The sequence below is a fragment of the Sander lucioperca genome, chromosome 7, assembly GCF_008315115.2.
Source record: "Sander lucioperca isolate FBNREF2018 chromosome 7, SLUC_FBN_1.2, whole genome shotgun sequence".
NCBI lineage: Eukaryota > Metazoa > Chordata > Actinopteri > Perciformes > Percidae > Sander > Sander lucioperca.
In genome coordinates, this window is record NC_050179.1 from 166,083 (window position 1) to 192,935 (window position 26,853).

The 26,853-nt window shown below is 40.8% G+C and overlaps 3 protein-coding genes across 3 annotated transcripts in view; 1 reads left to right on the forward strand and 2 right to left on the reverse strand.

The window, feature by feature from the left end:
- Positions 1–1,380: 1,380 nt before the first annotated feature.
- LOC116065657 (cocaine- and amphetamine-regulated transcript protein-like) lies at positions 1,381–3,669 on the reverse strand. The gene is made up of 3 exons (XM_031321203.1): positions 3,449–3,669; positions 1,849–1,932; positions 1,381–1,616 (listed from the first exon to the last, which is right to left on the reverse strand). The coding sequence occupies exons 1-3, from the start codon at positions 3,569–3,571 to the stop codon at positions 1,509–1,511; spliced, it is 315 nt and encodes a 104-aa protein (XP_031177063.1). The 5' UTR covers positions 3,572–3,669; the 3' UTR covers positions 1,381–1,508.
- A 7,183-nt stretch (positions 3,670–10,852) lies between these two features.
- On the reverse strand, positions 10,853–17,702 carry c7h15orf40 (chromosome 7 C15orf40 homolog). The gene is made up of 4 exons (XM_031321204.2): positions 16,894–17,702; positions 15,622–15,754; positions 13,796–13,923; positions 10,853–11,538 (listed from the first exon to the last, which is right to left on the reverse strand). Exons 1-4 carry the CDS (start codon positions 17,635–17,637, stop codon positions 11,449–11,451), a joined length of 1,095 nt encoding a protein of 364 aa, XP_031177064.1. The 5' UTR covers positions 17,638–17,702; the 3' UTR covers positions 10,853–11,448.
- Positions 17,703–20,008: 2,306 nt separating this feature from the next.
- The window catches only part of glsl (glutaminase like), a 49,235-nt gene continuing 42,390 nt past the window's right edge, over positions 20,009–26,853 (forward strand). Inside the window, exons 1-2 of the mRNA XM_036003459.1 lie at positions 20,009–20,193; positions 23,899–23,999. Of these exons, the coding sequence (XP_035859352.1) occupies positions 20,147–20,193; positions 23,899–23,999 (148 nt within the window). The 5' untranslated portion in view covers positions 20,009–20,146. The remainder of the gene's footprint in view (positions 20,194–23,898; positions 24,000–26,853) is intronic.

Sequence of the window (26,853 nt, forward strand, 5' to 3'; positions counted from 1 at the left end):
CCTGCCACATTATATTTAACTATTTAAAGTAATACAAGTATATAAAATACGTAAATAAAATAAAAATATGAAAATATAGAAAACACTAACGACCAAAAAGAGACTAACACTGAAGCCAAACCCCACAAAGAGGCATTCAATGTACGTTGGAAATTGCATTTTTTTTTTTTAAATTGAAAAAGGTAACCTTTTCTTGAGGAAGGACGCCTAAACCCCAGCGACGGCTGCAGCTGATTGGACGAACGCGTCACGTGAGGCTGGCTGCTCCCGAATTTCATAACAGACCATAATAGCAATAGCCATGCAGCTGCTGAATCTTCATTTCAGATCGACAGCTGTCACTTTAAAAGATTTTCGTCAGATTTTGAGAGGCGGTGAGCAGAGCCGGCCGCTCATTTGCATAAAGGTTGGCTCGACTCAACTTTATGCAAATGAGGAGCTGGCGGCTCGACACCCCGCCTCTCATAAGAATAGTCAGTATATATACTGGACCAGCAGGTCCCGTGTCTCTGGACGGAGACCAGTGAAGTCTCTTTCCCGGTGATGGCTGAGCGTTACTGAGCAGCCTCCAACTGAGCTTGAAGACGTAGATGTGACGTGAGCAACCTGTCTGAAAGTTGGAAGTCTTCTGGTAGCTGTGCCAAGAGAAATCTCAATCATTCCCAATCTAGCAGAGACGGAGAGCGTAGGTATATGTAAGGAGATAACATAGACACAGGCTAATTATTGATCACTAAAATGATAGTTAACATTAGTAATTAAACTTAAACAGCTAATGGAAGTCCAAACTGCCTGAGAGCTTCTCCTGTACTATACGGCTACTATGAGACAGTAAGTCTCGTGGTTATGACCCAATCGTTAGCCTATTTTTATAAAAACGTCTGCTACGGAGCCATAACGTGAGCTACAAGGTAATGGAGCCTTTTATACATTGTCGTGTTTCTTTAGAAATAAACAACGGACAAATAGAGTCTTTAAACTCTTCAGATGTAAAGTTATTCTCTGTCAAAGTGACGTCAAAATGAATGGCAGTCAATGGGATGCTAACGGGAGGTGATGGCTTGGTAGCAGCAAAATGGCGCCGTAGGAGCTACGCGGTCCGCGGAGAAGCTGACCCACTTGCTCATAAGGCCCCACGACGCTCCCAGAATGCATTGCATGGCTACTCCCATAGAAATGAATGGGAATCAGACGCTCAAACCACAGCAAAAAGTAGTTTCCTTTTAACTTCTCCAGTTTTTTGGGAGGTTTAAAGAATTGAATTAACATCATTAATCAGATGTGATTATGAAACTTGTTTTTCTATCTTACTTAAATGCTGTTTTTATAAAATCCAGTGGAACAAAAGATGAGTCATGGGAAAGAGAAATCACTTTTACATCAATGTTCATGAAGGATTTATTCCACTCTGAAGGCTACTTTACATACTTTTATATATACATATACTAGATTTGTAAAATAAATATGTTAAAATAGACTGCTGCTGCTGCTGCTGCCCTCTGATTGGCTCATAAGCACTTCAGCAGGATGAAGTTGCAGAAAGCTCCTCGAGGACAGTCGCACATCTTCCCGATACGAGAGCCTTTCCTCACGGCGCAGTGTTCCCCCAGGTCGCACTGAAAACACACACACACAGACACACACACACACACACACAGACACACACACACACACACACACACAGACACACACAGAGACACACAGACACACACGCGTTTACAACGTGGTCAGCATCAAACACATCATCTGCATTCTGGGGAAGTTTGATGCAATAATTTGTGCCTTGTGTGTGTGTCTGTGTGTGTGTGTGTGTGTGTGTGTGTGTGTGTCTGTGTGAGAGAGACTCACAGAGGGGACTTGTCCGTACTTTTTCTCCCAGGGATTAATCCTCTTCGTCTGTAGTCTCTCCAGCACTTCATGTAGAGCTCCGAGCTGAAAACACACACACACACACACACACACACACACACACACACACACACACACACACACACACACACACACACACACACACACACACAGACAGACAGACACACACAGACACACACACACACACACAGACACAGACAGACAGACACACACACACACACACACACGCAGAGACACAGACAGACACACACACAGAGACACACACACAGACACACACACACACACACAGACACAGACAGACAGACAGACACACACAGACACACACACACACACAGAGACACAGACACACACACACACACACACAGAGACACACACACACACACAGACACACACACACACACACACAGACACAGACAGACAGACAGACACACACAGACACACACACACACACACAGAGACACACAGACACACACACACAGAGACACACACACACACACACACACACACAGAGACACACACACAGACACACACACACAGAGACACACACACACACACACACACACACACAGAGACACACACACAGACACACACACACAGACACACAGACACACACACACACAGACACACACACACACACACAGAGACACACACACAGACACACACACACACACACAGACACAGACAGACAGACAGACACACACAGACACACACACACACACAGAGACACACAGACACACACACACACACACAGAGACACACACACACACACACACACACACACACACAGAGACACACACACACACACACACAGACACACACACACACACAGAGACACACACACACACACACACACAAACACACACACACACAGAGACACACACACACACACACACAGACACACACACACAGACACACACAGACACACACACACAGACACACACACACACACACACACAGACAGAATAAATCCAGAAAGGTAATATTTATATGTATTTATATCAGTGATAGTTGAGTCTGAATGATTGAAGTCATTTCTACAGGTTGAGAACCAGTTAAAGGTTGAGAGGGCTGCAGCTATGGAATATATATATTCCCATTATTGATTTAATAATCTTCCAATTACACACCGACGTACAAGTAAAAAAAATAAAATATGAAAACTATATATATTTATTATAAATGTTAATTAAAAGTTAAAAATATATATGATCTAATTAATAAAAAAATATATAAATTAAATATAAATAATATAAAGTAAGCATCTAAAAACCTAACTACCTAAATACAAAATAAATAATAAAACGAAAACTAAAAAGTAAAACTAATACATAATATAAATTTAAAAAATGTAAATGAAATATAAATAACATAAATCCGGAGCTTAAAACCTGCCACATTATATTTAACTATTTAAAGTAATACAAGTATATAAAATACGTAAATAAAATAAAAATATAGAAGAATATATAATATAAATGAAAGAAAGAAATATATATAAATAACTGGAAACCTGCCGCAGTGTATTGAATCGTATTGAAAGTAATTAGAGTATTGAAAGTATTGAAAGTAATCAGATTACCAGTCTGTTGGAGTTGGAGTAGTTGTAGTCTTCCACGTCTCTCTCGCGCCTCTCGGCTTCCGTCCCGTCCGCGCGACACAGCGCGGACAGCAGCGCCGCGCACAGCACAGCTCGCGCCCACATGTTGCCAGGTAACCGAGGGAGAGCGAGTGGAGTTCCGCGAGACCTGTCCGCGAGCTGCGTCCTCTCTCAGCTGCTGCAGTCAGCTGTCTGTGCTGCTGCTCCGCGTGCGGGATGTTTGGCTCTACGGCCCCGCCCCCTCCAGCCTCCGGGATACGTCACTGGTATGACGCAAGCTATGTAATAATAATAATAATAATAATTAAACTACTTTTTTTATAATAAAGTTAAAAAATAAATAAAATAAATAATAATAATAATAATAATTAAACTACTTTTTTGAAATAAAGTTATAAAATAAATAATAATAATAATTAAAAAAACATTAAAAATAATAAAGAATATTTAAAATAATAATTTAAAGAATATTTAAAATAATAAAATAATAATTTAAAGAATATTTAAAGTGAAATATTACAAATAATATTAAAATATAAACCATTAAAACTCATAAATACTTAAAAAAAAATATATATATATATATCTATATATATATAATAAAGAAAATCATAATAAAACATATTTAATGTATTGAACTGATACAAAAATATGTTTACAGTGTATTAAATTATTTTATTTTTTTAATTTAATTAAAACATTTTTTATTAACAATATATAATTTTAATAATTGTTATATACAATAAAATGTATTAAATTAATATGTTATATGGCACCTTTGAAAACAAAGTTACAGAGTGCTTTACATTTTAAAAAAAAATCCCAAAACCAAAATAAAACCTAAAACAATAAATATCAGGATAATTCATTCAGAAGGTTTTAAAACCCAAATAACAGTAAAGTTATTTTTATTTATTGACAAAAAAACAACAACATACCAAACTGTCGTAGGGGAAAGAGATAATGTGTAGATACAAATAATACAAATGTTGTCAACGTACGAGGAAGAATTACATAAGCAAAAAAACCCAAACAGACCAACAAGGAGGAGCTACTTAAACACACACAAGTCCAAAGCAAAAAGGCTAGACAAAATAAAATGAACATTTAGAGGGACACACGGGGAGAATAATCTCAACACTAGTTTAGACATACGTGTCACTACACATTTTCTCACAAGTTTAGAAGATTTGATGTTTTTCAGTGAAAAACTATTTAAAATAATTTATAAACCAAACAAAGGAAGGCTTAGAACATCTCTTACTGCAATGAATATGATGTGTGTGTGTGTGTGTGTCTGTCTGTGTGTATGTATATGTGTATGTGTGTGTGTGTGTGTGTGTGTGTGTGTCTGTGTCTGTGTGTGAGTGTGTGTCTGTGTGTATGTATGTATATGTGTATGTGTGTGTGTGTGTGTGTGTGTGTGTGTGTGTGTGTGTCTGTGTGTGTGTGTGTGTGTCTGTGTGTGTCTGTGTGTGTGTGTGTGAGTGTGTGTCTGTGTGTATGTATGTATATGTGTATGTGTGTGTGTGTGTGTGAGTGTGTGTCTGTGTGTGTGTGCATATATGTGTATCTGTGTGTGTGTGTGTCTGTCTGTGAGTGTCTGTGTGTGTGTGTGTGTGTGTGTGTGTGTGTGTGTCTGTGTGTGTGTCTGTGTGTGTGTGTGTGTGTGTGTGTGTCTGTCTGTGAGTGTCTGTGTGTGTGTGTGTATGAGTGAGTGTGTGTCTGTGTGAGTGTGTCTGTGTGTATGTATGTATATGTGTATGTGTGTGTGTGTGTGTGTGTGTGTCTGTCTGTGAGTGTCTGTGTGTGTGTGTGTGTGTCTGTGTGTGTGTCTGTCTGTGAGTGTCTGTGTGTGTGTGTGTATATATGTGTGTCTGTGTGTGTGTGTGTGTGTGTGTGTGTGTAAATCTGATACTGATGAATCTATATTATCCATATGAAGGAGGATGTGTGGCAGGTATGGATATTATCCATCTTAAGTGACAGCCAATCAGGTAGCTCGGAGCAGAAGCTGTTGGACCACAGCAGCAGCTGATTGGTCTCAGATCTCAGAGACAGACTGCAACAAACAATCAGTGTAAGAGACCAGAGACGGAGACGGAGCTATTTCTCCTATTTCCTTATATATATATATATATATATATATATATATATTAGTGTGGAGCGATGAAGGTATTAATATATACCCAACTTAAAGCCCTCTGACGCTCAGACTCTGATGGTAAACACACAACATGGAGGCTTGTTGTTGACGTTATACAGGCTGCATGATAACAGTATATATATATATATATATATATATTCAGAGAGAGTGAGAGGGTGAGAGAGTGAGAGGGTGAGAGAGTGAGAGGGTGAGGGTGAGAGAGTGAGAGGGTGAGAGTGAGAGGGTGAGAGGATGAGAGAGTGAGAGGATGAGAGAGTGAGAGGGTGAGAGGATGAGAGAGTGAGAGAGTGAGAGAGAGAGTGAGAGGGTGAGAGTGAGAGAGAGAGAGTGAGAGGATGAGAGAGTGAGAGGGTGAGAGAGTGAGAGGATGAGAGAGTGAGAGAGTGAGAGGGTGAGAGGAATGAGAGAGTGAGAGAGTGAGAGAGAGAGAGTGAGAGGGTGAGAGTGAGAGAGCTGCAGAGCTGCGTTCTCCACCGTGAATACCAACAGCGTTCATCTTCACTTTTAATAAGAAGTCAGCAGGATGTTTCGGGGACATTTCTTCACACTGATCCTATAAAGAGACAATCAGAGGAAATCACGGACTCAGGCTTTAAAGCTCTGTCCACCCTTCTCTCTCTGCAGCTTTCATTCATAGAGGATGTGCTCAGAGCGCCCGCTGGCCCTCTGGGAGCGGCCACCACACGCGGCTATTTCCTCCCGTTTGCATTCTGTTGTGTACGTGCACGTCAGCACCACGCGCCTTAGTCTCTCAGTAATGCCGCGCTGACAGCGGGAGGATTTGGCTGCTGCAGCTCTGAGTCTGCAGGACGGACCGTTTGAATATGAAGTCTCAGATCATCAGCACAAAAACGCATCAACTAAACTCCATTATCGTCAAATCATCCGGTTTCTAATCCGAGTCTCGGAGTCTGGAGGAAGATCCGGAGAAGAAGCAGAGCCAAAACACAAAAGTGGGACTCACTTTGTTTCTGTTAATTATAATATTGATACATAAATACACGTTGGAACGAGATACACTCTGAGAAATACATTATAATTAATCTGTTACTGGCAGCTGACTATCTGCACTCTGTCCTGTAATTGTGTGTGTGTGTGTGTGTGTGTGTGTGTGTGTGTATGTATGTGTATGTGTGTATCAGTATCTGTGTGTGTGTACGTGTTTGTGTGTGTGTGTGTGTGTATTTGTGTATCAGTATCTGTGTGTCTGTATGTGTTTGTGTGTGTGTGTGTGTGTGTGTGTGTGTGTGTCTATGTGTGTGTGTGTATGTGTGTATCAGTATCTGTGTGTGTGTGTGTGTGTGTGTGTGTGTGTGTGTGTATTTGTGTGTGTGTGTGTGTGTATGTGTCTGTGTGTGTGTGTGTGTGTGTGTCTGTATCAGTATCAGTGTGTGTGTGTGTGTGTGTGTGTGTGTGTGTGTGTGTCTATGTGTGTGTGTGTGTGTGTGTGTGTCTGTGTGTGTGTTTGTGTGTGTGTATGTGTGTGTGTGTGTGTGTGTGTGTGTGTGTGTATTTGTGTGTGTATGTATTTGTGTGTATGTGTGTGTGTGTATCAGTATCTGTGTGTGTGTGTGTGTGTGTGTGTGTGTGTATTTGTGTGTGTATGTATCTGTGTGTGTATTTGTGTGTGTGTGTGTGTGTGTGTGTGTGTATCAGTATCTGTGTGTGTGTGTGTATGTATCTGTGTGTGTGTGTGTGTGTGTGTGTGTGTATTTGTGTGTGTGTGTGTGTGTGTGTGTGTGTGTGTGTGTGTGTGTGTGTATTTGTGTGTATGTATCTGTGTGTGTGTGTGTGTATGTATCTGTGTGTGTGTGTGTGTGTGTGTGTGTGTATTTGTGTGTGAAAATGAAGAGTGATAAATGAGAGCTGAGAGCTGAACGCAAAATGTCCTGCAACATAATCTCTGAAATAACTTTCATCTTCTCAGGTCGTCTGTAATCCTCTCAAGGAACGAGTCGTCCCGCTCCATCAAACTCAAACTAGACGTCAGAAAGCCAGAGCTGTCCTCTCATCACGTCTGTCTAATGACCTCCTGCTATCTTTTAATTGGAGCTCGGCTCACTGATGCCAGACAGGATGCTGTGACGCTGATGTGAAACCAGATGACAAACTTTAGTCATGTAAACTCACACTGCAGAGCTGCAAAATGTTGCATTAATCGTTAGACACAGACGAGGAGGGATTACGGGGCTCGAGACTGTACGGTGTTAACACTTGTTGTTGGAAAGTCAGTTTAAATGAGCACACAGAGACCTAAAACAACGAAAAGGAGACACAAAATGACTACAGGGTGATGCAAAACAAGCACAAAGATTAGAAAAATGGCCACAATTAATACAAAAAGATACAAAACATCAAAAGATACAAAAATACACAAAATATCCACACAGAGACACAAAAAGACACAACATATCCACACAGAGATGCAAAAACACACAAAAAGACCCAAAATATCCACACAAAGATGCAAAAAGACACAAAACAGACACAAAATATCCACACAGAGATGCAAAAAGACAAAATATCCACACGTAGATGCAAAAACACACAAAAAGACACAAAACAGACACACAGAGATTAAAAACGACTACAAAGAAACTTAAAAAGACGGCGTTTAGTTCCTCATTCAATTCCATTTTATTTATCATGTCAAATCCTAACAGTAGTTATCTCAGGACACTTTACAGAGAGAGTAGGTCTAGACCACACTCTATAATTACAGAGACCAAACAATTCCCCCCCAAGAGCAAGAATTTAGTGCAACAGTGGCGATGAAAACCTCAGACAGACCCAGGCGATGTGTTGGGGGGGTGCAGGGCCCGTTATAATCTGGTGATGCGTTCAGGACCCGGCCTCCATTGTTGGCTTATTCTAATCACTCTCATTGTACAGAATGCGACCTGTAGTTACAGTCTGAAGTCGTCTTCAGCCTGGAGGAGAGGAGGATTTATGATCTGTGAAGTGTAGGAGGGAACGTGTCCGTGCAGCCTGCAGCAGAGGCTTATAACTCGCCGTGTGACGTAAAGCTGATCCGGGCTCGCCACGGGAGACGCTCGCCAGGAAACAACTTCAGTCAGCAGCCCGGAGACGTGAAATCTGCTCTAAACTTCTTATATAATGTTCTCAGCGACAGTATACAGCTAAACCTGCCTCACGTTCCCAGACACGCGGAAACTATGTTGGCAGAGAGAGTATGAAATTTATCTAGTGTTTGATAGGAAGCCATTATCTGTCCGGCCTTTTGATCCGGCCTTTTAGTTTGATTCGCGGCTCATTACGGCTCCACTAACGCTCTGATTCTGCAGCAGATGACTGGTGCTAACGAGCTATATTCTCCAGAGATGTTCCCGATCCTGACTGTGTCAACGCTGGAGGATCCTACGGGGCCCCCGGGGGCCTGCAAGGCCCTGGAGCCCCCCCAATTCTGTCAAGTCAGTCCGAACAATAAGTCTAGATTTCATTCATACCAGTCTTGTATAAAGTACTTGAAAGCAATACTTGAGTAAAAGTACAAGTATCTTACCAGAAATTGACTTTGGTAGAAGTAAAAGTCTCCTTTTAGAATATTACTTGAGTAAAGGTCTTAAAGTATCTGATATTTACTGTACTTAAGTATCAAAAGTAATTTTCTGATATTAAATGTACTTAAGTATTAGAAGTAAAAGTAAAAATAAAAAAAACTTTGATTATGAACTTTATGGCCAAAGGTGTGTAACATTATCATCACCACTGTCGTCGGGGTGATCATCGTCTGTTACCATGGCAGCAGAGCCTGCACCAGGTGCTTCCATGACGCTATCAGTCATTCTGCTTCCTCCTCTTTTTCTTTAGTTTTGGCCTATGTTTGTTGTTTTTTTACCGCTTGGCCACAAACAGGAATCACGTCACCAACTGGAATAGAGCGTACATTATCCTGGCAATTTAGGAGCAATGATTGGCCCAACCTGCTTTTTTCAGTGTAACAAATTACTTCTGATTTTATTTTGTAGTAACGAGTAACTAAGATACTGAGGGGAGATGTAGTGGAGTAAAAGTATACATTTTGTTTAGAAAATGTAGTGGAGTAAAAGTAAAAGTTTCCGGAAATATAAATAACAAAGTAAAGTACAGATACGTGAAAATTCTACTTAAGTACAGTAGTGAAGTATTTGTACTTTGTTACATTACAACACTGATTCATACTGCACTCCTTATACACCCGATCCAGCCGACCCCCATCTGGGAGGTTAGGGTCGCTCTTCTTTCTAACCTCGGGCAAAATACAGAAGTGACACTTTTTCTGACATTTTTGGTCCCGTTTTTTGACTTTTTTTTTTAAAATATTTTTGTCCCGTTTGACTTTTTTCAATGTTTTTGTCCCGTTTTTTGACTTTTTTTAAAAATATTTTTGACTTTTAAAAAAAAAAAATATTTTTGACTTTTTTTTTTAAATATTTTTGACTTTTTTTAAAAATATTTTTGACTTTTTTAAATGTTTTTGTCCCGTTTTTTGACTTTTTAAAAAAAATATTTTTACTACCACTAACACCAACTATAGTTTTACACTTATTTTTTTGAATTCATGGTCAATAAACCTCGTTTATATGAAATTATACCTAAATGAAAAACAACTGAAAGTATGAATTATTTAGACTAATATTAGAGTTGATGGATAATCACAGACTTTTTCAAATGCTATAAAATGAAATAAAACGCTCAAAAATCAATGAAAGTAGTGATCAATAATGGTACTCACGAAGACCGTTGTAGGGAACCGTCCGTGTTATTTTTGGGTAATTTGGTTAAAAAGAAAGTCATATTTCTGAATTAGAGAATTTGAAAATGGGTTAAATTTGACCCCCAGAAATGATCTGGTGACCCCCCCCCAAGTTGAGAACCACTGCACTGAAGGATCTGAATACTTCCTCCATCACTGACAGACATTATCAGTAAGACAGCGCCATCTACTGCTCAGCCACAGCTCTGCTTAACCTGCAGTACATATATACATATACATTATATATCAAATGTAATATTTCATGTAAAACCTCCAGTAGGATTTAGTTTTTTAACAAATTCTTTCTGAATCCCAAATGAAGGACTTAAAGTTTGCTGTTCTGATTTAGAATAGAATGTATTTTCGTTGTTTTAGGACAACGAAACACAGTTCAACAGCTCTTCAGAATTGACAATATAAACGACAAAATATGTAAATATCAAGATAAATAAAATGGTCAGAATCAAACAGATTAATAATCGGTTTATTGAAAGCCAATGCATCATCCAGAAGTCATTACATAACTCATCCCAACACGTGAACATGTCAGTCTGTGTTTTCTCGCTCTGTGGAGGTCTCAGCTGCACGTATTTGGCGAGTTTCCCTCTGATATTCTGTCCAACCAACCAGCGACCGTTTGTTCACCATGTTTGGTGTTTGACAAAGTGCCGTGTGAAGGCAAACTCAACCAGATAAAAATGTTGCTACCACCCCCCCCAGAATCTCACCCAGTCTACCCGACTATGTGTGTGTGTGTGTGTGTGTGTGTGTGTGTGTGTGTGTGTGTGTGTGTGTGTGTGTGTCTGAAAGCGCCCTTCACTTCAATGTTTGTTTGTTTCCACACTAAAACTCTTCACATGGTTTTACAGTTGAAATTAATGTGACGGGAACATCCTCTGTTGGTTCTCAGCGTGTTTCCGCCTCCGTTCTCCTCTTCTCCCCTCCTTCCTGTCAGCCTGCAGCCTGTCTGAGCCTCCTCAGCACCTCCTCCCCCCCTCCTTCCTGTCAGCCTGCAGCCTGTCTGAGCCTCCTCAGCACCTCCTCCCCCCCCCCTTCCTGTCAGCCTGCAGCCTGTCTGAGCCTCCTCAGCACCTCCTCTGGACTGAGAGACGAGTCCACTCGGATCAGTTTGTCTCTGGACCTGGAGCCCTGCAGGAGGCAGGAGAGAGGAGGTCAAACAAGGCACGATAACATAAATAGCAGCGCGTTCCCATTGGGCGTAGGTCTGCTCAGTCTGGAGGACAGCTATATCAATACGCTGAAAGAAGTCCGGATAATTTATCAGCTGTGGCAAAAAGTGGAGCAACTCCTGTCCTCCAATCCAAGCAATGACAGCAGATCTGGTGAGCGCCTGTCTCTACATCTTTATATACAGTCTATTATCTCTAGATCTATATATACGGTCTATGGTCTCTACATCTTTATATACAGTCTATTATCTCTAGATCTATATATACGGTCTATGATCTCTAGATCTATATATACGGTCTATGATCTCTAGATCTATATATACGGTCTATGATCTCTACATCTATATATACGGTCTATGATCTCTAGATCTATATATACGGTCTATGATCTCTACATCTATATATACGGTCTATGGTCTCTACATCTATATATACGGTCTATTATCTCTACATCTATATATACGGTCTATGATCTCTAGATCTATATATACGGTCTATGATCTCTACATCTATATATACGGTCTATGATCTCTACATCTATATATACAGTCTATGATCTCTAGATCTATATATACAGTCTATTATCTCTACATCTATATATACGGTCTATGATCTCTACATCTATATATACGGTCTATGATCTCTAGATCTATATATACGGTCTATGATCTCTACATCTATATATACGGTCTATGATCTCTACATCTATATATACGGTCTATGATCTCTACATCTATATATACGGTCTATGATCTCTACATCTATATATACAGTCTATGATCTCTAGATCTATATATACAGTCTATTATCTCTACATCTATATATACAGTCTATGATCTCTACATCTATATATACAGTCTATGATCTCTAGATCTATATATACAGTCTATGATCTCTAGATCTATATATACGGTCTATGATCTCTACATCTATATATACGGTCTATTATCTCTAGATCTATATATACAGTCTATGATCTCTAGATCTATATCTACGGTCTATGATCTCTACATCTATATATACGGTCTATGATCTCTACATCTATATATACGGTCTATGATCTCTAGATCTATATATACGGTCTATGATCTCTAGATCTATATATACAGTCTATGATCTCTAGATCTATATATACGGTCTATGATCTCTAGATCTATATATACAGTCACTTCAGTGGTAATAATAATCAGGGATTCACCGAATCCAGGATTCGGCTTCTGATTGGGCTGAATTTTGGGCTTTTTGACGGGGTTGGGTTTCTGCTGAACCGTACGCTTACACTCCGTGCGCTACGCTGGTCGCCGTAATGACGGCGTCGTTGATTACAGGAAGGTGTTTACGTAGGTGGAGCGTTCAATGCAGCAGGCTGTGAGAAAGTGAAAATGGAACTGGTGAGCAGAAAAAGTGTAGTTTGGCAGAACTTTCAGTCAAAAGAAGACCATTCAAGTCCAGCTACATGTTCAATCTGCAATGCTGATTAGTCTGGTGGTGGCGAGGACCCTAAACTATACACAACATCACCGCTGTTACAACATCTGGTATCAAACATCTGGAAGAATACGAGTTGTGATGAAGGAATCTACAGACAGCAGCCAGAATGCAGCAACTTCAGGTACAGCAAAGGAAGGACAGTCACTGTTTACTTCATTAATGAGTTTACTGCTTTTAGTTACAGTGCTCCAACTTCATGGAATGAGTTACAAAATCAGCTAAAATTGCAGGTTTTTATTTCACAGACTGAATTCAAGTCCCGTCTACATCAACTATATCAACATGTTTGCGCTTGTTTTAAAATGTGATTTTCTGTTTTTTTTTCTGTCCATCCCTGTCTGTCTGTTCCTTGTTGTCTGTTAAAGTGTATTTCTATGTGCTGCCTTCTTGGCCAGGGCTCACTTGTAAAAGAGATTTTAATCTCAATGTGATTTTTCCTTTGTAAAATAAAGGTTAAATAAAGGTAAAATAAAGGTAAAATACTGTGTTCATGGACTGAGGATGGGACGAGGATTCAGCAGAATCTCAACCAGTGGATTCAGTATTCAGCCGAACCCCAAAAATCTGGATTTGGTGCATCCCTAGTAATAATTAAAGATATTTGCACCATAACTTGATGCAGAAATGGCACAAATTGTTGCGTACAAACTCGCCAGAATGCCTTTAAATGAAGTGTTTGACGCTCAAACTTTTCTGGAGGACGTAAAGTAAAAGTATTCAGGAACCTTGTCAAGAGAGATGTGACTTTTCTTCAGCTCCAGGACTTGAGCCAGGAAGCGGACGAGCTCCGTGTTTGCCTCTCCGTCTGTCGGAGGCGCTGCGATGGCGACTCCCACGGCCTCGGCAGAAACTTCTGCGACAGTAGAAGAGGAGAAGATGGTAAAATTATCCTTCAGTTGGTCATTATAAACTGTGTGATGGTGACCTGGGGTTAGGGCTGCAAAAGGAATCACAATTTTAATCAAAATTGCAATATGTGTTCTAACAGCAGAGTGAAAAAAATGGTAATTTCCCCCCTGGGGATCAATGAAAGGCATAAATTATTATTATTTAGAGATGCACCGATTACATCTTTCTAGGCCGATTCTGATTTCTGATTTTCTTTGAGTTAGACCAGCTGATACCGATTTTAGCCGATTCCGATTTCATATTTTCTAACCACTTCACAGCACACACACGTTTATTTTCTATCTTTTCTTTAATAGAACATGTGTTGAACAGATAATGGATCACTATATAATAGAACTATATAAATTACTCCTGGTGTGGGACATTCACACACATCTAAAGAGCAATGTTAGAACCATTTCCTTCTTTTCACATCAATATCAACTAAAGAAATGTGATTTAGGTTTTTGGTGTCGTCCCTCCACGCCCTACTTTCTCCTTGCAGGTGTTGCATATTGTAAACTTGTTATCTTCTGCACACACGCTGAAGAATTCCCAAACAGCTGACATGTTGCAGGTTAATTCACCAGGTTCCTACATGTGGAGAATAGCACCGACGCGCTTCACACCGCGAGCGGGTACGCGCCACACACGGCGGAAAAGTTGAGAGAAAGGAGAAAGAGAGCGTGCTGTGGCGTCCGTGCTGTGCGTGCGTCCTTGAGAACTGTAACTGGTATAACTTATGTTGTCAGTTAATTGGAGCGTTGACCAGCATGAAATCACCATATGTCAGACTGACCTGCCGGTCGCCGGTCATGGCCGAGCACGTGAAAACCGGCCAATTCCGGTCACCGGCCGCTCTATCGGTGCTATTATATAATTATTATTATTATACAGAGATGGGGACTCAAGTCTGAGACTCGGACTCGAGTCGCACAAACAGCTGACTTCAGACTTGACTTGCAACCCAAAAGACTTCAGACTTGATTCAGACTCGAGCTTTGAGACTCGTCAACAACCTGTTTTCATGCAGTTATTGCTTTTTAAATCTAAATTCATTCATGCATTTCTATTTTCTTTTATTGGCGCATATACGTTGGGGAAACGTATGACGAGCTGCGTGTCCCCTGTCCCTTAAACTTTGAACACTGAAGAATGTAATGCATGAAGAGGTTGGGCTTTACAGTCGGTTAGTAACACAGACAGTCATGTATGGTGCAGATACCAAAATGTTGAAAAATACAGTTATGTAAATGAGTTCTTAATTTGTGTTTCAGATGCTATGCTATGATACTGGACTGTATGGATGGTAGCTACAGGACATGCTATGAATTCATAAGATTTAACAATACAGTGTTAGGGACAGAGCAGATGGACAGAGACTGGAGACTGGACTTGAACTTCCAAAAAATGACTTCTGAACATCTCTGTTATTATATGGACTTGTGCAATATCCAAATCGTAGGGGGGGCGCAATATTTGTTAAAGGCAAAATATGTGTCAAACTATTCTAAAGTAAGTATTGTGGTGCTGCAGAGACGTCCTGTCCTTCAGATGAATGAAAACATATTTGATTGGTACAGATCCTCAAATGAGGATAATGATACTAAACTGATCATTCCCTCCAAAATAATGGCTGTGTTCTCATAGCGTGCAGCCTTACCTGTGATGGCGCTGTGTTTGGAGCCGGGCTTGGCGTGCACCGTTATGGTGACAGCTCCGCTTTTGTCTCGAGCCACCGGACCAGAAGCTTCCGCCTGCGCTGCTCCGCCGGCAGTCGGCTGTCCTTTCACCTGCTGCAACAGGATGGAGAGTAACTAAGTACATTTACTCCAGTACTGTACTTCAGTACCAAATGTTGATGTACTTGTACTTTACTTGAGTCTTTTCTTTTCATGCCACTTTCTACTTCTACTCTGCTACATCTCAGAGAGAAATATTGTACTTTTTACTCTGTTACAGCTTTAGTTACTAGTTACTTTACACATTCAGATTAATGCACACAAAACATAAAACACACAACTGTCTGTGTGTGTGTGTGTGTGTGTCTCTGTGTGTCTGTGTGTGTGTGTGTGTGTGTGTATCTGTGTGTGTGTCTGTGTGTGTGTGTATCTGTGTGCGTCTGTGTGTGTGTGTGTGTGTGTGTGTGTGTGTGTGTGTGTGTGTGTGTGTGTGTGTGTGTGTGTGTGTGTGTGTGTCTGTTTGGATCCTTAGTCACATTTTCACTGCAGGACTTTAACTTGTAACAGAGTATTATAACAGTGTGGTATTAGTACTTTTACTGCAGTAAAGTATCTGAATACTTCTTCCAGCGCTGATGGAGGGCTAGTTATATTTTGAGTCTGAAGTACATTTCCAGAATATGGTATTAGTACTTTTACAGTACTGTAGGTAAAATAGCTGAGTAAGGTTACTGCCCCTCTGAATACATTCCTCTGAGATGTAGCTGGAGGATTTAACGTTACAAATATACAGTAAAGTTGCAGATAATAGAAGTATTTAACCCTCATGTTGTCCTCCTGTTTACAAAAACTTTCTATATCAGAACTGTGACAAAAGAACGAAAAAAATAGACAAAAACATTTGTTTTAAGCGCTGAAAAAAATGACCAAAGAAATCGGAAAAAGTGACAAAAAAATGATCAAAAACATCGCCATAGGTGACAAAAAAATTGGGAAAATGTGAGAAAAAAAACATAATAAAAAACGCAAAAAAATGGACAAAAAATTTGAATGAAATCGTCAAAAACGTTGAGAAAAGTTTAGAAAAAGAACAACAAAATGTTGAAATGTCGACGCAGAAAAACACAAAGTTGCAGGTCAACAACACGAGGGTTAAGTAAAATACTGATTACCTCAAAGTTGTACTCAAGAACAGTAGCCTACTGTGTACATGTACTTTTTAAATGTGCATATAATACTCTGTAATAATTCACCGCTTTCTGTTTTTTTGGCATTTCTCCGTTTCTGTTTCTGGAGAGACTTCTTATTTCCCGCTGAGCACCAGGCAGAGGAGGCGGTCTGCCCCGGGAGAGACCGGTTAACAGTCGCTGAGCTCCGGGCAGAGGAGGCAGCCTGCCCCGGGAGAGACCGGTTAACAGTCGCTGAGCTCCGGGCAGAGGAGGCAGCCTGCCCCGGGAGAGACCGGTTAATAGTCGCTGAGCTCCGGGCAGAGGAGGCAGCCTTCCCCGGGAGAGACCGGTTAACAGTCGCTGAGCACCGGGTAGAGGAGGCAGTCTTCCCCGGGAGAGACCGGTTAACAGACGCTGAGCACCGGGTAGAGGAGGCAGCCTGCCCCGGGAGAGACCGGTTAACAGACGCTGAGCACCGAGCAGAGGAGGCAGCCTGCCCCGGGAGAGACCGGTTAACAGACGCTGAGCACCGGGTAGAGGAGGCAGTCTTCCCCGGGAGAGACCGGTTAACAGACGCTGAGCACCGGGTAGAGGAGGCAGTCTTCCCCGGGAGAGACCGGTTAACAGACGCTGAGCACCGGGCAGAGGAGGCAGCCTGCCCCGGGAGAGACCGGTTAACAGACGCTGAGCACCGGGCAGAGGAGGCAGCCTGCCCCGGGAGAGACCGGTTAACGGACAGCTAAGTAGCGGAGCGACGTCGGATAAACGGTTCAACGGTTTTAAACGGTTTAACGTTGACTGAAAATGTTTATTTAACCTTAAAAACATAAACGTTATAGTTCAACATCCACCTGGTTCCTGGTTCCTGTTAGCTGTTAGCTGTTAGCTGTGACAAGCAGAACTGCTAACAATGTCAACATCCCGATTACCGCTTTTCAAAATAATTTACTTCCGGTTCTTTTTCATAATAAAAGCCTCAATGACAAACATGTCCGCAACGTTTTTTTTTAAATACTTTATTGCAATGTTCTTTCACCCTCTTCTAGATATAACCTGTAGCCTAACTTCTGAGTCCATTGCATTGTCCATTGTTTTTATACATGTAAATGTAAATTAAAAACTAATTAATTAGCTGCAAAACTCAATCAAACACAACAAGACAAACATTGTTAACTGCAACTTTCTCATGAATTCGGTAGATCTTTTTCATTCTTAACTAGAAACAGGCCGGTTACCTGGGGAGGGGTTACAACCCCCCAAAAATGATCAAAACTGGACTTTTTCAATGTTTTAGTTCCTATTCAATGTTTTGTTTTTTTTTCATTTATAATGACAAATAAAAGATCCTGATGAATTAATATTTAAAAAATAAAATAAAACGGGCGAAACACCTGTGTGTGTGTGTGTGTGTGTGTGTGCGTGTGTGCGTGTGTGTGTGTGTGTGTTAGAGCGTCCTCTGGTGGTCAAACTATGCAACACCAACACTCAGAACATGGTTGAACCTCTACATCAGGGGTGGCGAACCTGTGGCTCTTTGCCTGCTGCTTTGAGGCTCTTACTGTGTGGCTGGGGGCTGTGTTATTGGTGGATTTATTTATTTATTTATTTTTTACTTTTTGAAACATTTCAGATAAGTACAAAAAAAATGGAATGCACTTGCCAATACATTTGCCAATTATTTTAAAATAAAAAATAATGCAGCAGAGTTTTGAGGACAAATTCTGCAACCCGAGGAAAAAAAAGCTGCCACAGATCACCTTCCTCGTTAACCCTTTCACTGCTGAATCAGATTGTTTGAAAGCCCCTCTAGTGACAAACGAGTGAAAGAGTCGTTTCGAGTGGCACAACCTAGTTCTAGCAAGACCTGGAAAGGATTGTGGATAACACAGACTGTCAGATTTCCCACTGAGTCAGTCTAAGTAAGAAAACAAAACTATGAAAACTGCTATGTATTATGACTGTCATCAGATCTGGAAGTCACTGTTGCTGTTGTAGTGTGGACGTGCATGTGTTTGCTATGGTGCATGTTTTTTTGTGGCTCTTAATGCTGAACTGGTTGGCCACCCCTGCTCTACATCGTCCCTCGTGTTTAACCCTTTAAGTTTCAGATCTTAAGTTTGTATTTTATACATTTTATTTATCAGAACTTTAATATGTTTTGATGTTCTGTTGTGACAATAAAAGTTTAATTTTAAACCGCGTTATCATATTATTTTAGTGAGGACTCTTAAATAACTCCAAATAACTAATGTTAGGGAAATCTGTTCATGTTTTGTTACGCGTTTCTGGATTTATTTTTTTTAAAATATATATTGGCCGATATATCGGAATATCAGATTTTTAAATCACCAAATATCTGTGTCGGTATCGGCCTTAAAAATCCTTTATCGGTCGGGCTCTAATTTTAATCTAACTATATATACATATATATATACAGTCGTGAAAAAATTAGGACACCCATGCTAAAGTTGACTAAAAAGAGGAATAAAAAGTCATCTTTAGGAAATTGATCTTAATGCCTTAACATAAAAAATGAGGAAAAATCCAACCTTTAAGGACACCAATTTTCTTTGTGAATGAATAATGTATCGTAAATAAATAAATGTTCTTCCTTAAAATACACGGGGCATAAGTCAGTACAGCCCTATGTTAAATTCCCATAGAGGCAGGCAGACTTTTATTTTGAAAGGCCAGTTATTTCATGGATCCAGGAAACTATGCATCCTGATAAAGTTCCCTTGGCCCCCACATCATCACATACCCTTCACCATACCCCCACATCATCACATACCCTTCACCATACCCCCACATCATCACATACCCTTCACCATACCCCCACATCATCACATACCCTTCACCATACCCCACATCATCACATACCCTTCACCATACCCCCACATCATCACATACCCTTCACTATACCCCACATCATCACATACCCTTCACCATACCCCACATCATCACATACCCTTCACCATACCTAGAGATTGGCATGGGGTACTTTCCATTAAATCATTTCTCAATGCAAATCAAACCAGCTATTAGGCTAACTGAGATAAAACCATGATTTTTTATTCCTCTTTTTAGTCAACTTTAGCATGGGTGTCCTAATTTTTACACATGACTGTATATATGTTTTTTTAGCTGTAGTTTAAGTGTGTGTGACAGCTGGGAGTGTCTGCAGGGCGCGGACTGCCCTCCTCTCCAAAACCATCCCATTCATTAAAGCAAGTTTACAGCCTGCAGACACGCTGACTGAGGGAGCCAGCCAGGCGCTTGCTGTACTCGTCTTACATGATCCCAGAGAATAAGTGGAGTAAGACACCTGAAGGCTTCGATGGAGAACAGCCAGAACCAGGAGGCAGAGGACGGCTCGTACCTGTGGTGAGAACGACTCAGAGACTCAGTTTGTTCTGTGTTTGTTTGCATCTGCTCTGGAGGCTGTTCCTGAACAACGCTCAGACCTTTTTTTTTCCATGTTGTGAAGCATGCCATAAAACTGGAAGCAGTCCAGTTTTACATTCCTGCTGTGTTGGTGAGGGACAGGCTGAGACGTGGCAGAGACGATGGTAACAGAGGACAGCTGCTGTTTTAAAGAGTCTGACTCTGTGCAGTTTACACCTGGGCTGCAAGGGCCTAACTTTGGGTTCAACATTTGGGGCGTTGTGATCTCCACAAACACTTCATTTTCTGCATTCTGGTGAATTTTTCTGCAACAAATTTAGCCTTTTCTGCATCAATTAATGGTGCAAATGTCTTTATTTATGTAAAGGAAATTTTAATAGGTTTTTTAGGGTGGGTTGCACTGGCCAGTTTTGATTATTATGATTATTTGTAAATTATGAAAGTTATTATTTACCTGCTGTTTTCCATTGTTTATCTGTGTAAAGCTGTGAAAAGAGAATTCCCACAGTAATGTGTGTTTATAACATTATACCTAATTAATGTCAGCATGTTAACATATACACTACCGGTCAAAAGTTTGGGGTCACTTAGAAATCTCCATTCCAGACAGAATACCAGCTGAGATCAGTTGCATTGTTTTTTTAATCAGAGTAGCAGTTTTCAGATTACATTATGTGTTTACATAATTGCAAAAGGGGTCTCGACTGTTGTAGACAGAAGAGGCTGAAGAAACGCTTGAATTTCATGCTTTTTGGGTGATATCAGAACCTAAACGGACCTAAACGGGTGATTCTAGACCTTACTGACACAGAGTTACAGACGCTAGAATGGAGATTTTTTATTTCCGTCCAAGTCATACATTTGTAAAATGATTAAAATACACTGCTGTAAACACATCTGGTGAGATACAGACAACACAAGGCCATAGCCACATGTCTCAGCTTTCTACAGAAAAAAATCCAGAAGCCAAAAGACTCAAAAATTGATTTTATATGAATTTTTGTCTACAGATATGTCTGTTTTTTATTTCCATTTGAAAAGTGCAAAGAAAAAAGCCAAAAAACTACAAAATACAACACTTCTCAAATACACAAACACACCCACATCAATCACCTTTCACACACACACACACACACACACACACACACACACACACACACACACACACACACACACACACACACACACACACACACACATCAGTCACCTTTCCAGTGATACCAGCCCCACCCCAGAGTGTCAGAGTATACGGGAGCTGTACCACTTTTAATTTGGGTATGACGTTTAGACCAAAAAGCATGGACTTCAAGCATTTCTTCAGCCACTTCTGTCTACAACATTGGAGAACCCTTTTGCAATTATGTAAGATTATGCTCTATATATATATATATATATATATATATATATAATACTGTTGTTTTGGGATGTAAAGACTCACGATACGACCGTGCAACTGAAATTGTATTTCATCTTACTTTTTTATTTTATTTTTATACAGAATTAATAATTGCATTTTTAAAACAAATCCTGCAACATAAATGAACTAAGAAGACGCAGTGATGTCTGAAGTCCAACAAGTGAAATCTAAAGTAGATTACGCCCTAGCCATTTAAAAACCAGTCTGAACCAGTTGTAATCTTTACACATTCATATCCTTTTTTCACTGTAAATCATTTTCCTGGAAAATAACAGTAAAGAGCTGGCAGCAGGGACACCAGCAATATACTGTAATTTTACGGTATCTATACTGTAAAATGATTTTACAGTAGTAGTCTGTAAACCACAAATACAGTATATTTCTGTATTCACACTGTTAAATGATTTTTACTAATATAGTAAAAAAAAATGCAGCATATTTCTGTGATTATTTGGAAATTACAATAATATTCTGTTTAGGTTGTTACTTTAACTTCTCAGAGTTTACTATAGACAGGCACAGTAGATAATACAATAACTAAATTTAGCAGTTTCCTAAAATATCAGAACTTCATTATTCTCAGGGCTATAGACAATTGCTTAAGATATGCATTATTGTGAATATTGTGCAAAATAAGCAATACAAACTTCAAAATCAAATACCTTTATTTCAAACAGCAATGTCAACATGAATACAGCTACTTTCAAAAAATGGAAAAATATATATACTCTGTTGGACGACACTGAGACGAGATTTCTAGCAAACAGAAGCAGCCTAGTAGTGTCTGCTATGGCAATACCCTTCAATTCTTAAATTGCTCGTCAGAGACAGCCCCTAAAGGTGCTAACACACCAACCAGACGGCCGACCGTCGGCAGTAAAGCCAGTCGGACTGATCAGTCGGGTCCCCGAGGTCCAAAAAAATGCCTCAAAACCATAGACAGTATATAAACTGGACCAACAGATCCCGTGTCTCTGGACGGAGACCAGTGAAGTCTCTTTCCCGGTGATGGCTGAGCGTTACTGAGCAGCCTCCAACTGAGCTTGAAGACGTAGATGTGACGTGAGCAACCTGTCTGAAAGTTGGAAGTCTTCTGGTAGCTGTGCCAAGAGAAATCTCAATCATTCCCAATCTAGCAGAGACGGAGAGCGTAGGTATATGTAAGGAGATAACATAGACACAGGCTAATTATTGATCACTAAAATGATAGGTAACATTAGTAATTAAACTTAAACAGCTAATGGAAGTCCAAACTGCCTGAGAGCTTCTCCTGTACTATACGGTAATTCCTCTACTATGAGACAGTAAGTCTCGTGGTTATGACCCAATCGTTAGCCTATTTTTATAAAAACGTCTGCTACGGAGCCATAACGTGAGCTACAAGGTAATGGAGCCTTTTATACATTGTTGTGTTTCTTTAGAAATAAACAATGGACAAATAGAGTCTTTAAACTCTTCAGATGTAAAGTTATTCTCTGTCAAAGTGATGTCAAAATGAATGGCAGTCAATGGGATGCTAACGGGAGGTGATGGCTTGGTAGCATCAAAATGGCGCCATAGGAGCTACGCGGTCCGAGGAAAGCTTACCCCCTTGGTCCCGACTGCCCTGTCTCCGACTGAGCATGTCAAATCGGCCAAAATGAAAGCCGACGGCTCCTCTGACGGACGACGGCACGGAACACACCGAACAGACTCGAGTCACCGACCTCGCCAGACTGTCAGATGGCCGATAATCGGCACTGTGTGTCAGCGCCCTAACCCTTACCTCACCTAAACGTGACGGGCATAACCTATAGTTGACTTGAAGTTTGAACACTTACCAAATTCTTGTCATAAGTGATTTATCTTAAGCTTTACCTTGAATAACACAACGGGTCTAAGACAAGGACCAAGGCAGTAGCCTCAATGTAAAAGACTAACGTATCAAACTTCTGACTGTGCTCCAAATTCCCCAGTCAGCACTCAGTTTCCAAAAAATACTGTAGTGTCCTGTAATTTAAAAAATCAGCATGCTGTTTAGGGCCTCTGTCCTGTTGCTCCAAGTTAAGCAGCCCACAATGCATTGCTAACTACAGTACTTAACTGTTTAACATGAAAACAGTATTTTAGGGTTGAAAATTGGCTGTAAATTTACAGCAATTGTTTACAGTGTACTGTTGTTAGTTTTCAGTGGTTAAACGTGGGATAGTTGTGTACTAAAGGATCACATATTGACAACTTTATTTAAAATGTATGAATGAAATGTTTTTAATTTGTTCTGTCTGCAGTTTCCAGAGAACTCCGTCTCTCAGACGCAAATGGAGGAAACGTTACGGCGGTCTGGACGGCAACAAACTGCTGGAGCCCAATAAAGACCCAGACATGAGAGGTATGTGTGTGTGTGTGAGACTCTGTGTGTGTGACTCTGTGTGTGTGTGTGTGTGTGTGTGTGTGTGTGTGTGTGTGTGTAACACCCTGTCATTAGTGGGCTGTAGAGGAACCTTTAGTGGAGTCTGCTCGTATCTAAATGAAGTTGCTGCCCAGTCATCACCACAGAGCTGCTGACTGGCTCGCAATCTATTTTTTCTACCTTTTTATTTTCCCACAATGTGATCTGAACTCTAACAATAGCAAACAACTGGTCTGCACTGATGCTCTGCATATTTAAACTATTTCTATTTTACACCACCGTTGAAAGGTTTGTCACAAAGTTTGATTGTGTCCAGTCAGATGTCTTCAGGACTGCTCTATGTGTCTGAATGCCTTTAGTCTTCTTTACAAATAAATGTTATTTAGTTCTGTACATGGAGAACAAAACGCTGTACAATAGTTCAACCAGACCGACAACTGAAAGGGCAGAAAGAGACAAAGATCCCTCTGAGAAACAGTTGAATAAGAAAGAGAATAAGTCAGCAGTCAATGGTTAAAGAAACCATAAGCTTAGCATCAAAATGTGTGCAGTGTTAAAGGAACACGCCGACTTATTGGGACTTCAGCTTATTCACTGTATCCCCCAGAGTTAGATAACTACTCTCTGCTCCTCACCACAGGGCTTCTCAGGTGCTGCGAGCAAATCACTCCGCCCAAGGAGCAGAGAGTAGCAGAGCTTCGGCCTTCTGAGAATATAGTTCCCAGTATGTATACGGTTAGAAGATGGCTGTGTGTCATGTGACCTTGTTATTTGTACACCCTGTGACTCTACAAATCACAACATGTAAATAGGAACATGTTGGCGTTATTTTGTCACTTATTGGGAGCAGTAGACTAGATGGAGCCGGTTACCTCCAGGATCTGTGCTAAGCTAGGCTAGATGGAGCCGGTTACCTCCAGGATCTGTGCTAAGCTAGGCTAGATGGAGCCGGTTACCTCCAGGATCTGTGCTAAGCTAGGCTAGATGGAGCTGGTTACCTCCAAGATCTGTGCTAAGCTAGGCTAGATGGAGCCGGTTACCTCCAGGATCTGTGCTAAGCTAGGCTAGATGGAGCCAGTGACCTCCAGGATCTGTGCTAAGCTAGGCTATATGGAGCCAGTTACCTCCAGGATCTGTGCTAAGCTAGGCTAGATGGAGCCAGTGACCTCCAGGATCTGTGCTAAGCTAGGCTAGATGGAGCTGGTTACCTCCAAGATCTGTGCTAAGCTAGGCTAGATGGAGCCGGTTACCTCCAGGATCTGTGCTAAGCTAGGCTAGATGGAGCCAGTGACCTCCAGGATCTGTGCTAAGCTAGGCTATATGGAGCCAGTTACCTCCAGGATCTGTGCTAAGCTAGGCTAGATGGAGCCAGTGACCTCCAGGATCTGTGCTAAGCTAGGCTAGATGGAGCCGGTTACCTCCAGGATCTGTGCTAAGCTAGGCTATATGGAGCCAGTTACCTCTAGGATCTGTGCTAAGCTAGGCTAGATGGAGCCAGTTACCTCCAGGATCTGTGCTAAGCTAGGCTATATGGAGCCAGTTACCTCTAGGATCTGTGCTAAGCTAGGCTAGATGGAGCCAGTTACCTCCAGGATCTATGCTAAGCTAGGCTAGATGGAACCAGTTACCTCCAAGATCTGTGCTAAGCTAGGCTAGATGGAGCAGGTTACCTCTAGGATCTGTGCTAAGCTAGGGTAGATGGAGCCGGTTACCTCGAGGATCTGTGCTAAGCTAAGCTAGATGGAGCTGGTTACCTCCAGGATCTGTGCTAAGCTAGGCTAGCGGTGGGTACGTCAGACAGAGTTACAACCATAGATATAGAACAACAACAAATGTTCTATATCTATGGTTACAAGGAGATGAGAAGGGTATGTATGGACTTATCTGACTCTGGGGGATACGGGGAATAAGACAAAGTCCCAATAAGTCGGGACTCCCTCTTCTATGTTAACATTCTATATCAACATTCTATGTCAACATTCTGTGTCAACATTCTGTGTCAACATTCTGTGTCAACATTCTATGTCAACATTCTATGTCAACATTCTATGATGGATTCTTATGAGACAGGGTGCCTACTCTAGCCTGTTAGTCCTCTAAAATGTTATATAATAACATTGAGGAAATGCAGAAATGATTGAGAAATGCACAACAGCAGCTACATATAGAAAATACCCCAAAAAAAGCCATCGCTTTGTTGCGCCCCTATGCGCCGCATATAGCGCATACCCACTTTTTGCGCCACTGACCGCAGGTCCTTCATTCCAGCAGCAGTCAGACTCTTTAAAGGTCCCATGGCCCGAAAATGTCCCTTTATGAGGTTTTTTTAACATTAATGTGAGTTCCCCCAGCCTGCCTATGGTCCCCCAGGGGCTAGAAATGGTGATAGGTGTAAACCGAGCCCTGGGTATCCTGCTCTGCCTTTGAGAAAATGAAAGCTCAGATGGGCCGATCTGGAATCTTCCCTTTATGACGTCATAAGGGGAAAGGTTACCTCCCCTTTCTCTGCTTTGCCCGCCCAGAGAATTTGGCCCACCCATGAGAGAGAGAGAGAGACATCATGGCTTAAAAACAAGCCATCACTGGACAATATTCTGCACTATGCATATTTATTTATTAATCTCTGTTACCTTCAACTGTGCAATATGTCTTCTCTATTCATCCGCACCTTACTCATCTGTATATCTGCGTTTATATAGGCTACTGTCTGTTTATATAAGAGTGTTTATTGTGTAAATATGTTTGATTTGATTTACTACTATTATTATAATTCTATTTTTTTCTATTTCATATACTTTATGTATATATTTTCTCCTATGTCTACTTACAGTTT

Bases quoted from the DNA above. Each gene is read 5' to 3' on its own strand.
- LOC116065657 (XM_031321203.1), bottom strand. From the start codon at position 3,571: ATGTGGGCGCGAGCTGTGCTGTGCGCGGCGCTGCTGTCCGCGCTGTGT. The intron at 1,933-3,448 runs GTAATCTGATTA...GTGTGTTTTCAG, and splicing joins ACTCCAACTCCAACAGACTG to CTCGGAGCTCTACATGAAGT. The intron at 1,617-1,848 runs GTGAGTCTCTCT...GTGTGTTTTCAG, and splicing joins AGTACGGACAAGTCCCCTCT to TGCGACCTGGGGGAACACTG.
- c7h15orf40 (XM_031321204.2), bottom strand. From the start codon at position 17,637: ATGTTTTTAAGGTTAAATAAACATTTTCAGTCAACGTTAAACCGTTTA. The intron at 13,924-15,621 runs GTAAGGCTGCAC...CTACTGTCGCAG, and splicing joins CAAACACAGCGCCATCACAG to AAGTTTCTGCCGAGGCCGTG. The intron at 11,539-13,795 runs GTTCCTGAATAC...TGCCTCCTGCAG, and splicing joins GTCACATCTCTCTTGACAAG to GGCTCCAGGTCCAGAGACAA.